Here is a 15,000-nt window from a genome sequence, read left to right as displayed (position 1 = left end):
ACAATTCCCTCCTATTGTAAGTATAAAACATCGGAACTTTGTTAGCGATGCTACTTTTGAACGAAACTTCACAAATTACTTCAACCTGGAGTTTAGACCGACCAGAAGGGGGCGAAAAACTTTCACGCAGTAGAGGGAAAATTGCTACCTTGACCTCCCGCTTGGGACAATCGCCTCATGGTCTGGTGTCTCAGAATAAGAAAGACATTAATCAGTGTTAGACAGTAGCACAACATCAGTGTCAGATTGGGATATGGATTGTTGCATGTGTATATGAGTTAGCATTAGCTGGGTTTCAACAATCATGGTACGTTCGATTGTGGCATAAATGGTACGTTTGATCAAAGCTGAGATGCAGGGTAACCAACAGGTTAGCACAGTGATTTTCAACCACTGTGCCGTGGCACACTAGTGTGCCGTGAGAGATTGTCAGGTGTGCCGTGAGAAATTATCCAATATCCTTTTTTTTTAAATTAACATTTATTAATAGTTTTATGCAAATATTATGTCATTGTCCAGTGTCCGTGCTGTAGTAAATATACTATACAGAGTGTCATTTTGTAAAATTTTTGGTTAGTGGTGTGCCACAAATTTTTCCAATGTAAAAAATGTGCCGTGGCTCAAAAAAGGTTGAAAAACACTGGGTTAGCATAACAAGCACTAGAGCAATAACAGTTACGAATGGCACTACGACTTTCAAAAGAGTGTCCATGAGCCTGAGAGGAACCGGTCAAGCCATCCTCATTGTGGAAGCAGATCTTTGGTTATAGCATCCTCTATGTTCTTCATGGTTTGTGGACCATCATGGAATGAGTAGGACGCGTTGGCCAGGATGAAGGTGCAGCATGAGTCTCCTACCATTGCACACACACCTCCCTGCTGGGCGGTTATTCTGTCAAGAGCAAGGCGGTTCTGAATAATCATTTGGGTCATTGCGGATGTTTGGGCTTCTCTGCCTTGTGGTAGTCGGATTGATGCGTAGACATAGCCCTGGAATCTGTAGTCAAGGGTTTCCAGACGTAGACTGACCAGTGTTTGTGTTCAAGGGGGACATCTGAGCCCCACACTGGATCATGGGGAAGAAAGTTGAGGCTCCGGTGTTGACGTGGGTTGGCGTCGACTGTGGGGATTGACTCTGTTGTAAGGATGTATGTGTGGTCGGAGACAGATGTAGGAACACAGAGGCCAGTTGAATTAGCGGGAATGATCCCATACACTCGGCATCCGCAGAGCCACCATACTCAGTCCAGTACTGTCGATGATTGGGACGACACTTCTCTGATCTCGGCGCACCTGGTGACGTGAACTTCCTCCAAAGGGGTCTTGGGATCTGGTCGACCGAATTTGAAACAGGATGGATAACAGTCTGTCCGATTGTTGCACCGGACATATGTTGGAGGATTGACCGTAGCTGCTGATGGCACCGCGACCATGGTATGTAGGCAGTCGAACTTTGCCGGACAGGATTCTTTCGGATTACCCAGGATACAGTTGAAGGTGTGGTTGGAGAGTTCTTTGTTCTGGAGGTTGGCCCATAGCTGTGGTGGTTGTTGTTGTTGTTAAGTCACTTCAGGCGCCTGAGAATTACCCTCAGCAGCGCTAAAGCTGCCACTGGAACGCGGATTAGTTCATCCGGGGGGTAGTCGGAGTTGAGGGGCAGCGAATATCTCCGGCTGGATGAAAAACGTAGGGTGACGCGTTCCTTGTTGGCAGCTCTGGGTGGTATTTGTTGGAATTCGCAGATCGCGGCGAGCGGCCTCTCAGGAGACACCTCGTGAAGGAGGGAGAGAGAGAGATAGGCAGTGGAAAATTCCAAAAATAATGAATATTCGTAGTATTAGTAGTACTATTATTCCGGTGCCTACTATTATTAATTCATTTGGAATCTTCCACTCCCTACTATTATTCCAGTCAGTGCCTACTATTATTCTGGTCTTCATAGTAAATGCATTTCCTTATCCGTTATTTCATTTTGAAAATATTCTTGTGGATCCATTGATTTTTCCCTCTACCATCTACTGTCTCAAAACAACCACTATCTATGTTTCAAGGTTCTCTCCACCTCGGCTGAATACCCCCTTATCAATGATTGCAATTCCCCTTATAAAGCGATCAATACCCGTACGAATGCAACATGTTTTCTTGCGCGCACAAAGAGTGCCAAATGTAAAAGTCTCAAATTTACTACAAAGTTGGGCGGCTTTTGGCCCTGGTAGAATGGGATGTTGCACCCACCTTGCTGACAAACACGGCTATTATTTCTCCCAGCGGTGCAAGGTACATTTTCACTAGGATTTTTGCCCCTTATTATCATTTTAAGACATGAATAATTAGTTTTCTTATAATACTCTTTTTTTGCGTGTTTCTCGCATCTTTCATACAAAATTGGGACTAATTTTAAAGGGTTTAAAAAGTTCTGGAAATAATTTCGTAAGTAGAGGTCTGACTGTATTTTTGTATAGCAGGGGTGGCCAACCCGCGGCTCGCGAGCCGGTTTCATGCGGCTCTTACGTCCATGTCAAAGTTTGTATTTTTTTTTGTTTTTTTTTTTGCGTGACACCATGCTGACATCGCCCAGAAATTTCCAAAAGTGACTGAACTTCACAAGCACAAGTTGGCCACTTTGAAAAGTCAGGCAGAAAAGCAGACACATATTTTGCAAAAATTTACAAAGCACTCAGACGGTAACGCTTGTGTTTTATTTGTATTTGCGTGTGCGCTTCGCTTGAGTTCAATACGGTATTTTCGTCAAATGCGCATCTGCCTGGGATGAAAATACGTACCTCAAAGTGTCCCAGATTTGAGTAAACAATTTGTGTCAAGCTCGCTCTCAAAATGGAAGGGAAAAAATGCACAGCAAAACGAAAATATGAAGATGAACACAGGACGTTTTTAACAGAGTGGGAGAGTTTATATTTTTTTTGTTGAACGTAATGGCAAGCCATTCTGCCTTATATGCCAGGCGTCATTAGCGCATTTCAAAGCTTCAAATCTTCAGCGGCACTTCTGCTCACTCCATGCTGACATCGCCAAGAAATTTCCAAAAGGGACTGAACTTCACAAGCACAAGTTGGCCACTTTGAAAAGTCAGGCAGAAAAGCAGACACATATTTTGCAAAAATTTACAAAGCACTCCGAGACGGTAACGCTTGCATCGTATCAACTGGCTTGGAACATTGCACGGGCCAAAAAGCCATACAATGAAGGGGAGTTCATTAAAAAATGCCTCGGTGACGTTGTTGAAATCTTGTCTCCTGAAAACGACAAACTAAAACGAATGGTATCAGACGTCCAACTGTCCCGCCACACTGTTGAACACAGAATATCAGATATTAACACGTCTATTGAATCACAGTTGCACTCTGACCTACAAGCATGTGAGTATTTTAGTGTCGCATTGGATGAGAGTTGTGACATACAAGACAAGCCTCAGTTAGCAATATTTGCACGGTCTGTGTCAAACGATTGTTTGATCAAAGAAGAACTCCTTGATATTGTGCCATTAAAAGAAAGAACACGTGGCATAGACGTGAAAGAAACAATGATGGCTGCATTTGCGAAAGCAAATCTGCCAATAGCAAAACTAACTGCAATAGCCACGGATGGAGCGCCAGCCATGATCGGATCTGTTAACGGGCTGGTGGGGCTGTGCCAAGCTGACCAAACATTCCCCGGGTTTTGGAATTTCCACTGCATCATCCACAGGGAGCAACTCGTGTCTAAATCATTGAATTTAGACAACGTCATGAAGCCTGTGATGGAAATTGTCAACTACATCCGCACACATGCGCTTAACCACCGGCAATTCAAGAATCTCATCGCTGCACTGGACCAAGGGCTTCCAGGTGACTTGCCGCTGCACTGCACTGTGAGGTGGCTATCAAAAGGCCAGGTACTCTCTCGCTTCTTTGAGCTTTTGGATGCCGTGAAACTGTTCATGGAAGAGAAGGACAAGGACTATCCCGAGCTCTCGGACCTCGAGTGGATTATGGATCTGGCCTTTTTGGTCGACATGCTGTGTCACTTGGACAGACTGAACCTGACCTTGCAGGGTAAGTTAAAAATGCTGCCTGACCTGGTTCAAAGTGTGTTTGCGTTTGTCAACAAACTGAAGCTGTTCAAGGCGCATATTCAAAAGGGAGATTTAACGCATTTCCCCACTCTGCTAAAAGCCACTAGCGCCGCCTTGAATAAGCAAAGAGCCAGATATGCAACACTGGTTGAAAACCTGCACGAAAGCTTTGTGGCCCGGTTCCGTGATCTACAACTGAAAAGGTCACAGATTACGTTTCTCGTCGACCCATTTAATGTTGAGACGGACTGTCTGAAAGCCCCGCTGGTCACAGATGAGGCTGCGGCTGAGTTGGAGATGATCGATCTTTGTGAGGAGGATCAACTGAAACCTGCCTTAAGAGAAGGGACCATTGAGTTCTGGAAAAGTGTGCCAATGGAAAAATACCCCAATGTTAAACAGGCTGCGCTTAAGATACTGTCAATGTTTGGGTCAACATACGTCTGCGAGTCTGTATTTTCTACCCTAAAACACGTGAAATCAAAGCATCGATCTGTTCTGACTGACACCCATGTGAAAGAATTGCTTCGAGTGGCAACAACGGAATACAAGCCAGATTTGAAGAGGATTGTTCAAGGCAAAGAATGCCAGAAGTCGCACTAAATAACATGCACAGTAAAAGAAAAACGCTGTTGTAAATTATTATTATTTTTTTTGTGGACTTGGTTGAAATGAGAGTTTGTCTGTGTGAGACAGTGCACACAATGTTCATTGTTTATAATGACTGGCCAGTGCTGTTAGTACTGTAGGAGTCAATTTATGTCATTACTATGCTGGTGTGTGACAATAAATCTGGCTGAGCAAAGGTATGTGTGATGTGGCTCTTTGCGGTAACACAGTAAAAAATGTGGCTCTTGGTCTCTGACTGGTTGGCCACCCCTGTTGTATAGCCTCGAAAACATGTAGTACAGTGGAACCTCGGTTATTGCTGTTAATGGGGCCACCCGCAAAAAACTGAAAATCCGCGGAGTAGCGGCAGTTTTTTTAACCCCTCTATACAGTACACCAGTGTATCCCAACCTTTTTTGAGCCGAGGCACACTTTTTGCATTGAAAAAAATCTCAAGGGACACCACCATCTGAAAATCTTTGTCGCCTATATTTATAATAGTTATTCTCATCGAAGTTTTATCAGCAGAAATCGCACCCAAAATTATTCCAAAATCTAATTTTTCACAATGACCTAATGTCACGGAAATTTGGCCTGTGGACCCTGAACAACTTCCGGTTTGAGTGATGCAAATAACCAAGTAAAGTTATTGATCGCATCATTTTATGATTTTTCTCTAAATATTACTTAAATCTCCTAATATTCCGCAAAAAAAATGTTCTCACACAGACTTTACGTCGGCAAAAGTTGATGCCCTACACACCAGACAACTTCTGTTTCGACTTAGAGAAAGAGCAAAAAAATTACTGTTTGACAACTTGAATCAAATAATACTATGATCTACAATTTAACGTCCATCATATTTTGATATGATTCTTGTAATAGTTCCTTTATAATCTCCTTATATTCATATAAATTTTTCTCTCTCAATATCACATTTTATGACTTCTTGGAATTTCCCACGGCACACCTGACCATTGCTCACGGCACACCAGTGTGCCGCGGCACAGTGGTTGGGAAACACTGTAGTACACCATATAGAATACGGGTAGAGAGAGAGAGTGAAATTCATGTTGTAGCAAAAAAAAAACTAAAATATGTTGTCTGTTTAGAATAACAATTGAGGGTCTAGAACACTGTTCTACTGAACAATTGACTGTATTTAAATAGACCTCCATAAAACGTGAGTGTATTTAAAGTGGATTTCTCCTGTTTCTCATGAAAAATTTCGAAAAAGTCAAACGACGGTGTCTTAGAAATGTATCGAAGATTCACTATCCTCGGATAGACTCGGGCGAATGTCCCGCTGAATTTCCTGGTTCTCGAAAAATTTCTAAGTCCAAAACCTTTTCTAAGTCTAAAAAATGTTCCAAGTCAAACGGCGGGGCGTCAGAATGGTTGAGTCCGAAGCATGCACTATCCTCAGGCTCGGTGGAAAAGCTACGGTGAATTTCCTGGTTCTCAGAAAAAAGGTTGAAAATGACGTGTCAAACGACGGTGTCTTGTAAAAATAAGTCCGACGTGGTGCACGGTCCCCGGATCGGCTCGGAGCGAAAGCCCCGGTGAATATCCTGGTTCTCAGAAAAAGGTTGAAAATGAGACTATGTCAAACGGCGGTGTCTCATAAAAATAAGTCCGACGTGGTGCACGGTCCCCGGAATGGCTGAGCGTAAGCCCCAGTGAATTTCTATTTAACATTTTTCAGTATTATTATTTTTTAAGTATTTTTTGATATTTTTAATTTTTATTAAAAAACGCGAAGCTCAGAAGCCGCGATGGTGGAACCGCGAAGTAGCGAGGTCCCACTGTATGTAATTTAATAATAATAGGGGTGATCCTACTTTACGGTTTTTCGATTATCGTGACCATGTCTGGTCTACATTATCTGCAAAAAACAAGGGTTAAGTGTAATCCTTTCGCTTTGATGCTCTTGTGGGGATAAACACTGCTTGCGGGGTGAAACCTACCGCTATCCTTGCGGGATTATTACCTGTTACTTAACATCTTCGTCTCTTGAATGTTTGTCAGAAAATAACGTTCATGTCGTATCATCGCCACCATTCTCTTGCTATTTTGGCGGTGTAATTACCGAATATAAATTTGTTAAATATGTTACACATAAAATTGGTCAATAAATAAAGAAGAACCAGTTCATTTTTGTTTCACACGTTTATTCAGCTTTTGAAATCATTTAATAGTCTGCTTGCGGGAATTTATAATTATTTTTATAGAAGAAAATCTTCTCAATTTACAATAAGCCTTTAAGGCCATACCGTCCAACCCTACTTAAGATATATATATATATATATATATATATATATATATATATATATATATATGTATATGTATATGTATATGTATATGTATATGTATATGTATATGTATATGTATATGTATATGTATATGTATATGTATATGTATATGTATATGTATATGTATATGTATATGTATATGTATATGTATATGTATATGTATATGTATATGTATATGTATATGTATATGTATATGTATATGTGTATGTGTATGTGTATGTGTATGTGTATGTGTATATGTATATGTATATGTATATGTGTATATATGTGTATATATGTGTATATATGTGTATATATGTGTATATATGTGTATATATGTGTGTATATGTGTGTATATGTGTGTATATGTGTGTATATGTGTGTATATGTGTGTATATGTGTGTATATGTGTGTATATGTGTGTATATGTGTGTATATGTGTGTATATGTGTGTATATGTGTGTATATGTGTGTATATGTGTGTATATGTGTGTATATGTGTGTATATGTGTGTATATGTGTGTATATGTGTGTATATGTGTGTATATGTGTGTATATGTGTGTATATGTGTGTATATGTGTGTATATGTGTGTATATGTGTGTATATGTGTGTATATGTGTGTATATGTGTGTATATGTGTGTATATGTGTGTATATGTGTGTATATGTGTGTATATGTGTGTATATGTGTGTATATGTGTGTATATGTGTGTATATGTGTGTATATGTGTGTATATGTGTGTATATGTGTGTATATGTGTGTATATGTATGTATATGTATGTATATGTATGTATATGTATGTATATGTATGTATATGTATGTATATGTATGTATATGTATGTGTATATATGTGTATATATATGTATGTATATGTATGTATATGTATGTATATGTATGTATATGTATGTATATGTATGTATATGTATGTATATGTATGTATATGTATGTATATGTATGTATATGTATGTATATGTATGTATATGTATGTATATGTATGTATATGTATGTATATGTATGTATATGTATGTATATGTATGTATATGTATGTATATGTATGTATATGTATGTATATGTATGTATATGTATGTATATGTATGTATATGTATGTATATATATGTGTATATATGTGTATATATGTATATGTATGTATATATGTATATGTATATATGTATATGTATATATGTATATGTATATATGTATATGTATATATGTATATGTATATATGTATATGTATATATATGTATATGTATATATATATGTATATATATATATATGTATATGTATATATATGTATATGTATATATATATATATATATGTATATGTATATATATATGTATATATATATATATGTGTGTGTCTGTCTGTCTGTCTCTGTCTCTGTGTGTGTCTGTCTGTGTCTGTCTGTGTCTGTCTGTGTCTGTCTGTGTCTGTCTGTGTCTGTATATATATTGTATAATTGTATAATTTTCCAAAGAACAAATGTCCTATCCTATTGTCATGCAATCGAGGCTTTACAACATCCTTTAAAAGACTGCCTAATTTTCTCTAACCTGTCTTTCTCTGTCAACTAGTCGTCAACAAGAGATTGAAGAAAAGCTTATAGAAGAGGAGACAGCACGGAGAGTGGAGGAGCTAGTGGCCAAACGAGTTGAACAAGAGCTAGAGAAGCGTAAGGACGAGATTGAGCGCGAGGTGTTGCGCCGTGTTGAGGAGGCAAAGCGCATCATGGAGAGGCAGCTGTTGGAGGAGCTGGAGAGACAGCGCCATGCTGAGTTGGCAGCACAAAAGGCCAGAGAGGTAACGCTCGGTCGTTTGGAATGCACCCTCCTTTATTTCCTTAATACCCAAACCATTTACACTCTCGTCAACCTCTCCAACTCCTTGGTTTATTTGGAGAACTCGTCTTATCCACACCCATTGCTAATTGGACTGTTCAGCCCTGCTTCCATTTCAAGTTTTCATTCAATGTGTGCTTCCATTGCGAAAAGTTGTGATGCTTGGCCAGCACCCTGATCGTCTTTACCTCTCTTTCACTCCGAGGGTATAAACTTCATCATTTTGTTAGTGAATGTTAGTCTCAAAGATTTTTCTCAATGGATTCATTTTTTTGCATCCAAACAGGAAGTGGTTCACCCGTGAGGTATCAAATTATTTCGTACCTATGACAGCAAATTGACATTGCAGGCCTAATCAAGTTTGTGATCCAAAACATATTGAGACATTTTTTCTGCCTAAGGAAGGATCCCTTGACAATTCTTTGAAGTGAGCTGAGAAACCATTACTTTCCTTATAAATTTCATTGTAAAATTCTACAAGTTTCACTGACATACTCCGTGCTTCTGCAATACAGTAATACCTTGACATAAACTGTTGAGTGCCCTAACTTACGAGCAATTTGAGATACGAGTAGAATTCCCGAGCAAATATTTGCCTTGAGATACGAGACAAATTTTGGGATACAAGCGAGGCAGCCAGGTGGCCGAGACGCGAGAGGTTACTTATGATTTCAGTGCACTCTTTATTGTCGCACATCGCTCGTGTAAAGATAGCTACAAGAACTGGGTGGAGCGTTGGATTTTTCCGGGTATTTTTGCATTAGTCTGTGCGGAATCTAGGTAAAAACAAAGAGTTCAAATCAAGCAGGTGAAATGAAGGGTCGCGCGACGAAAAGGCATATGATGACAATCGAAATTAAGCATGAAATAATCGAAAAATGTGTGTTGTACGCGTGACGGCTCACCAATACGAGAGGAGAACCTGGACAAGTTGGCAAGTGGTTGTGCGTTATTCTATTGTGAGGCCATTTTTTAGCGCCGTTTTTGTAATATTTTGAAGGGGGGACAAAAGCAAACAATCCTACATAAGTTCCCTTTAAAAACTTTAGCTAAAAGGGAAGGTGGAAGCAAGGCATAATGAGCCAATCCCGAAGAAGAAAAGTAAGTCTTTCTCTATGCCCTCCCCTCTGTGCACTCCACGTTGTACTGAATAATGTCTCATATTAGTGTTAAACATCATAACCACTAGTTATTTGTAACTCTGTTAGATGGTAAATTAGAACCAAGAAACACGATTTTCCATTATGATGTCCAGTTTTTTGGTTTTGATTTCAGAGGGTGGGTACGAATTAATTTTGATTTAGTTAATTTCTATGGGAAACTGATTTTAGATATCAGTAAATCAAGGGTTAGGAGTTTGGGTTAGAGCTCGGTCCCGGAAAGCATTGAGGTCATACTGTATTCGAGGTGTTACTGTATTCATATCAAATTGAATACAGTAATACCTTGACATAAGAGTGCCCCGACATACAAGGAATTTGAGATAGGAGTAAAATTCTGAGCAACTATTTACCTTGAGATCTCACCTCATTTTCTAAATGGCTTTATCCTCCTTCGGATCGCAGGAGCCCACAACCAATAAAAAGTGTTCCAGTCGTGCGACCGCCCACTTTGATGACGTTTGTCTTTTGCATTATAGAAACATTATTAAAAGTTGTCAAGACAATCTTCTCTGGATAGTTTTTCTTTTTCCAAAACGTCCGTCAACCACCACGGCAGAAGGGCAAGTAAAATCCAAGCGGGTAAGAATTAGTGGCGACTAATAAAATGGGTGAAAAATTAAACTCGTAAGAAATCATAAATATGTTAATGTTTGTTGTTGATTAATGTTGTTAATATTGTTGTTAGAATTCTTAATGTTGCGATTATATGATGTGTGCTTATGTGTCCGTGTGGTTGTCTATGTCTTGTTAGGGTTAGTGGTGGATGTGTGTGTGTGTTTATTTGATTTTTTCCTCATGTCCCTGAACGAAGGGGATTAACTTGCTCCGCGGGGCTAGAAAGGACAACGGGGGAAAAGCAAAGACACACACATCCACCCAAAACAAGACAGTGGTTGTGTGCTCTCTCTGTTGCACACAGTTCGTCTTGTTCCAATGCGTTTCAACACGCATAGATTTTGTATGCTTTTAAGACGTGAACAAATAAGTTTTGTGTTTCCTCACATCTTTCATACAAAATTGAGTTTAGTTGGTAGTTGTGTGAGGTCCGTGGAATGATTAGATAATTTACATGTTAGGAAATTTTCAAGTTACAAAAAAGTTCTGGAACCAATGAATTTATATCAAATATCTGGAGACTAATTTCCATCTTTAGTTCTATGCAGGTCAATGAGACATACGAATATGCACGCGGAAACACACAAAGTAGCACCGTTCTAGGCAGCGTAGTGATCACAGTTTTGTTCGTCAAACAGCCAGGCTTTAAGATGATTGATGAAGAGGTTCATAGATAGGAGTTCACGTATGGTACTTGGTATTGAGTTCCATGTATGTGAAGCACAAACAGAGAAGGTGTTTAGCTAAATGCACTTTCTTAAGGAAATTACACGGTCACTTCTAGAGCCAGTCCTTGTTGATCTGTTGGATTTTTTTAATTTAATTTTATTTTATTTATTTTTACCAATAATTCCAGTAGAGGAGAAGCTTTGTAATGGAATATTTTGTAAAGGGTTAAGGGTGGCATCTGCATATTTGGCAGACCCAACAGGTCTCACAAAACCCGGACAAATAAGACTTGTGGACAGTTTTTTCCCCCCCACAGCAATCAGGGCTTGCATTAACACGACACGACACACAATCCCTTCTGTACAATAACTTCGGTGTGTGCAATAACAATGTGCAATATAATAGAGAATATAATAGTGCAATATTTCAGAATTTACCTTCCCTGGATGTGACTTTTTATATTTTCATTTTACTTATTCATGCTTTTATCGGGAAATCACACTTTGTGGAGTAGCACCACCAATTTTATTTAAAAGTATTGTCCCAGGTCAATCATTTTTTTGAATATATCTGACAGTGAAGATTCATTTTTGGTTTTCTGTCCAATACTTTCAGATCTTGCTTATGGATGCTTTGAATTGATTATAGTGTTGTCTTCCAGGCCAATGACCAACTTGTTAGGTAGTAAGTTATGTGTGATATGATCATTGTGTCAAAATACAGTTTTTCTGACTCAGCGGCTCGAGTTAGTTTCTAAAGCACCTAAAATTGGACAAATTGAATTTCATTCTATTCAGTCTTTTTTTTATATGTCCTTTAAAGACAAGTTGTTAATCAAGATTGATTGATCAAGTGATTCCTAGGTATTTCAATTCTTGGTTTACATTGATACTTTTACCTTCAATAAAAATGTTGGGGACACTGCAATTGGTTGTCTAGAAAGAAGTAAACCGCCGTTCAGTATAGTGATGTCTTCTAAAGCCAAATTCCAGCCTGTTCGAGGTGTATGGATTGCTGCTCTTAATGTGATCCACATTTTTTTCCACTACTATCTCATCTAAGACTTTAAAGACGGCTGTAAGGATGCTTGTAGGTCTGTAGTTGTTGGTTGTTGCATGGTTCCCTGATTTAAGGACTGTTCTTATTACAGATATACAGTGGTACCTTGAGATACGATCTTAATGCGTTCCGGCACTGAGCTCGTATATCGATTTACTCGTATCCCAAATCAATGTTCCCCGTAGAAATGAACTAAAAACAAATTCATTCCAACCCTCTGGAAACAAAAAACACAAATCAGGATATTGGAATGGAAAAAAACTATCTGTTCTAATTCACAATCTATTAACAGAGTAACAAATAACTTAGTTTTGATGTTGAATACGACTAAATTTAGATGTATTTTGTGGAGGGGAGAGAGAGACTTTTTGCACGGCAATGTACCCGTAACAAACTTAAAAAATAGTTGAATCCAACTTATCACTAACTTAATTCTAATTTAGTTTTAAATGTCCATACCTTACTTCTCTTGGCTCTATTTGCCCCACCGCTACCCTGACTTTCAACTGCAGTTTTTAAAATGAACCTATCGAGGGTTGTTTGCTTTTGTCTTCCCTTCAAAATATTCTGAAAATGACGCACACAAATGTCCTCACAATAGGATAACACACGACCACTTGCCAACAGGAAGTAGTATACTCTTGTACTGGCGAGCAAGCTCCGCCACGCGTACACTATTCTGCACTGACTAACGCGGAGAAAAAATGCAACGCTCCGCCCAGTGCTCATAGTGACATTTACATGAGGGAGCTGCAGCAAGATGATTGGATAATTAAATTTCATGTTCTCATAAGTAGCATTTTTATGTTCGTATATCAAAATTTGTCTTGTATCTCTAGGTAAATATTTGCTCAATATTTTACCCATATCTGAACTTGCTTGTATGTAGGGGCACTCATATGTCAAGTTATTACTGTATATAGTTTTTCCATATTGCCTCGTACTAATTGGAATTACCGTATCCTGCTTTTTGATATATCCCCTCTCAATATACCCGGTCCGGGTATGTTAAACGGCAGGGTTATAATAAATGGCGCATAAACGGGAAGGTACGATCCACTACGCACTCTTTAAGCTGCAACGTTTTGTAGACAAAAACTACTTAATGTTCAGGTTAAAACTACTTACTGCCGAATAAAGTCTGACTTGGAATTTTAATGAATTTAAATATCTATAATTATGCCTCCCTGAACACCATACAAATTTCCCAAAAAAGCTGAGTTGCCATTTAATATATCCGGCCGGGTATATTAAACGGCAGGGCTATATTAAATGGCGCGCAAACGGGAGGCTAAAAAAAAAATCATTAAATATACCTGGGTATATTAAACGGCAAAATACGGTACCTTGTTACCAGCATTTGGAAAATATTTATGATTGGAAAGTTGTTGGGAAACATTTGAAATAATTTTGTATTGTGCTCTCACCCAAGCACTATGTTACAGCATTGATTTTACAGGAAAATTCATATGAAGAATTAAAAAAAAAAGTCATATCATTTTTAAAATTCAAGTATCGTTTAGAAACAAGTTTCATTTGCATCATCTACAGGTCGAAAGACTTCATTCCATGAGACCTTGGTGATGTTGGTATGACTATCTTGTGCAGTTTGCCTTTACTAACTCAACTCTAGCACAACCCAAATCAGCTGTTTGTAAAATCAATGGGGTCTTTTGCCGAGAAAACGCGCCTCCATAGAGAAGCACTACCAATTACGTCATACGCAGTTTCCGGGTATGATGACAATTAGGCTTTTGTTGTTGATGACGACAAAGCCTATGTCCGATTATTATTATTATATATGCTGTTGTTTACTTCCATGTTGAATGTGTCGGTCACGATAGGTAGTAATGGTTTCTTATTACCAATTCCGTTTGCTCTTTTGACTAAATCTGATTTTGAAATCAGCCTTTGAGAAACAGCTACCATAAGAGGGATTTTGAAGCTGCCAGCATTCCCAGGAGTCCCGCCTTTTCTTCTCAATCAAATGTATGCATATAATAATCACATTATCTCAACAACATTCTGTCCACATGGACAATTTGTGCAGTGTGCGTGACAAGTGTTGCAAATTGGCTGATCTTGGGCGTAAGAGTATATAGAGGCCTGAACAAGTTTCTTTCACACGGTGACGTGTGCGGCATGACATCTTGGGTGAATGCTGTTAGCCTGCACTGTCTCCGCCACTTACATTAATTTACATTTGAATGTGCTTGCACAGAAAACTAAATCAAGCTCAGCTCAGGTGTTCGAACCAACACACGGCGCTTTATCAGTCTAAGTTTCACATCACTGTACCCCACGCCCTCGCCCCCTACAAAAGCTCGTTTTCATGACAATCTTTGATTTCAAGTCCTTATTACAATGTTGTTTGATTCTTATACCAATACATTTGATCATGTACACTATTAACTCAACTTTTTTCCATTTGCCTATTTATAATACAGATGACAGAAAAACATGTGTACTGTTTTCCACTCATGACTTGCTTCTTCTGTAGGGTTGTTTGTAAAGATTGATATTGTTATTTGTTACCACCTTCCTAAATAGCACTTGACCTGAGCTGGCCTGCAGCCTTTCAGCTCACCGGTGACTTGTCCTGTTCTGTAAGTGTTACTATGGTCCGGTCCTTCTTGAATACACACAACTTCCTCGTTGTCCTGAACTCTTCTTCACTCTGCCAA

General features: G+C 38.9%; 1 protein-coding gene across 1 annotated transcript in view; it reads left to right on the top strand.

The window, feature by feature from the left end:
* Positions 1-15,000, top strand: part of arglu1b (arginine and glutamate rich 1b) — a 26,896-nt gene that overhangs the window by 2,063 nt on the left and 9,833 nt on the right. Inside the window, exon 2 of the mRNA XM_077711931.1 lies at positions 8,547-8,772. Coding sequence (XP_077568057.1) covers positions 8,547-8,772 — 226 coding nt within the window. The remainder of the gene's footprint in view (positions 1-8,546; positions 8,773-15,000) is intronic.

This window comes from Stigmatopora nigra, unplaced genomic scaffold (genome assembly GCF_051989575.1).
Source record: "Stigmatopora nigra isolate UIUO_SnigA unplaced genomic scaffold, RoL_Snig_1.1 HiC_scaffold_66, whole genome shotgun sequence".
NCBI lineage: Eukaryota > Metazoa > Chordata > Actinopteri > Syngnathiformes > Syngnathidae > Stigmatopora > Stigmatopora nigra.
This window is presented reverse-complemented; position numbering and strand designations above follow the sequence as displayed.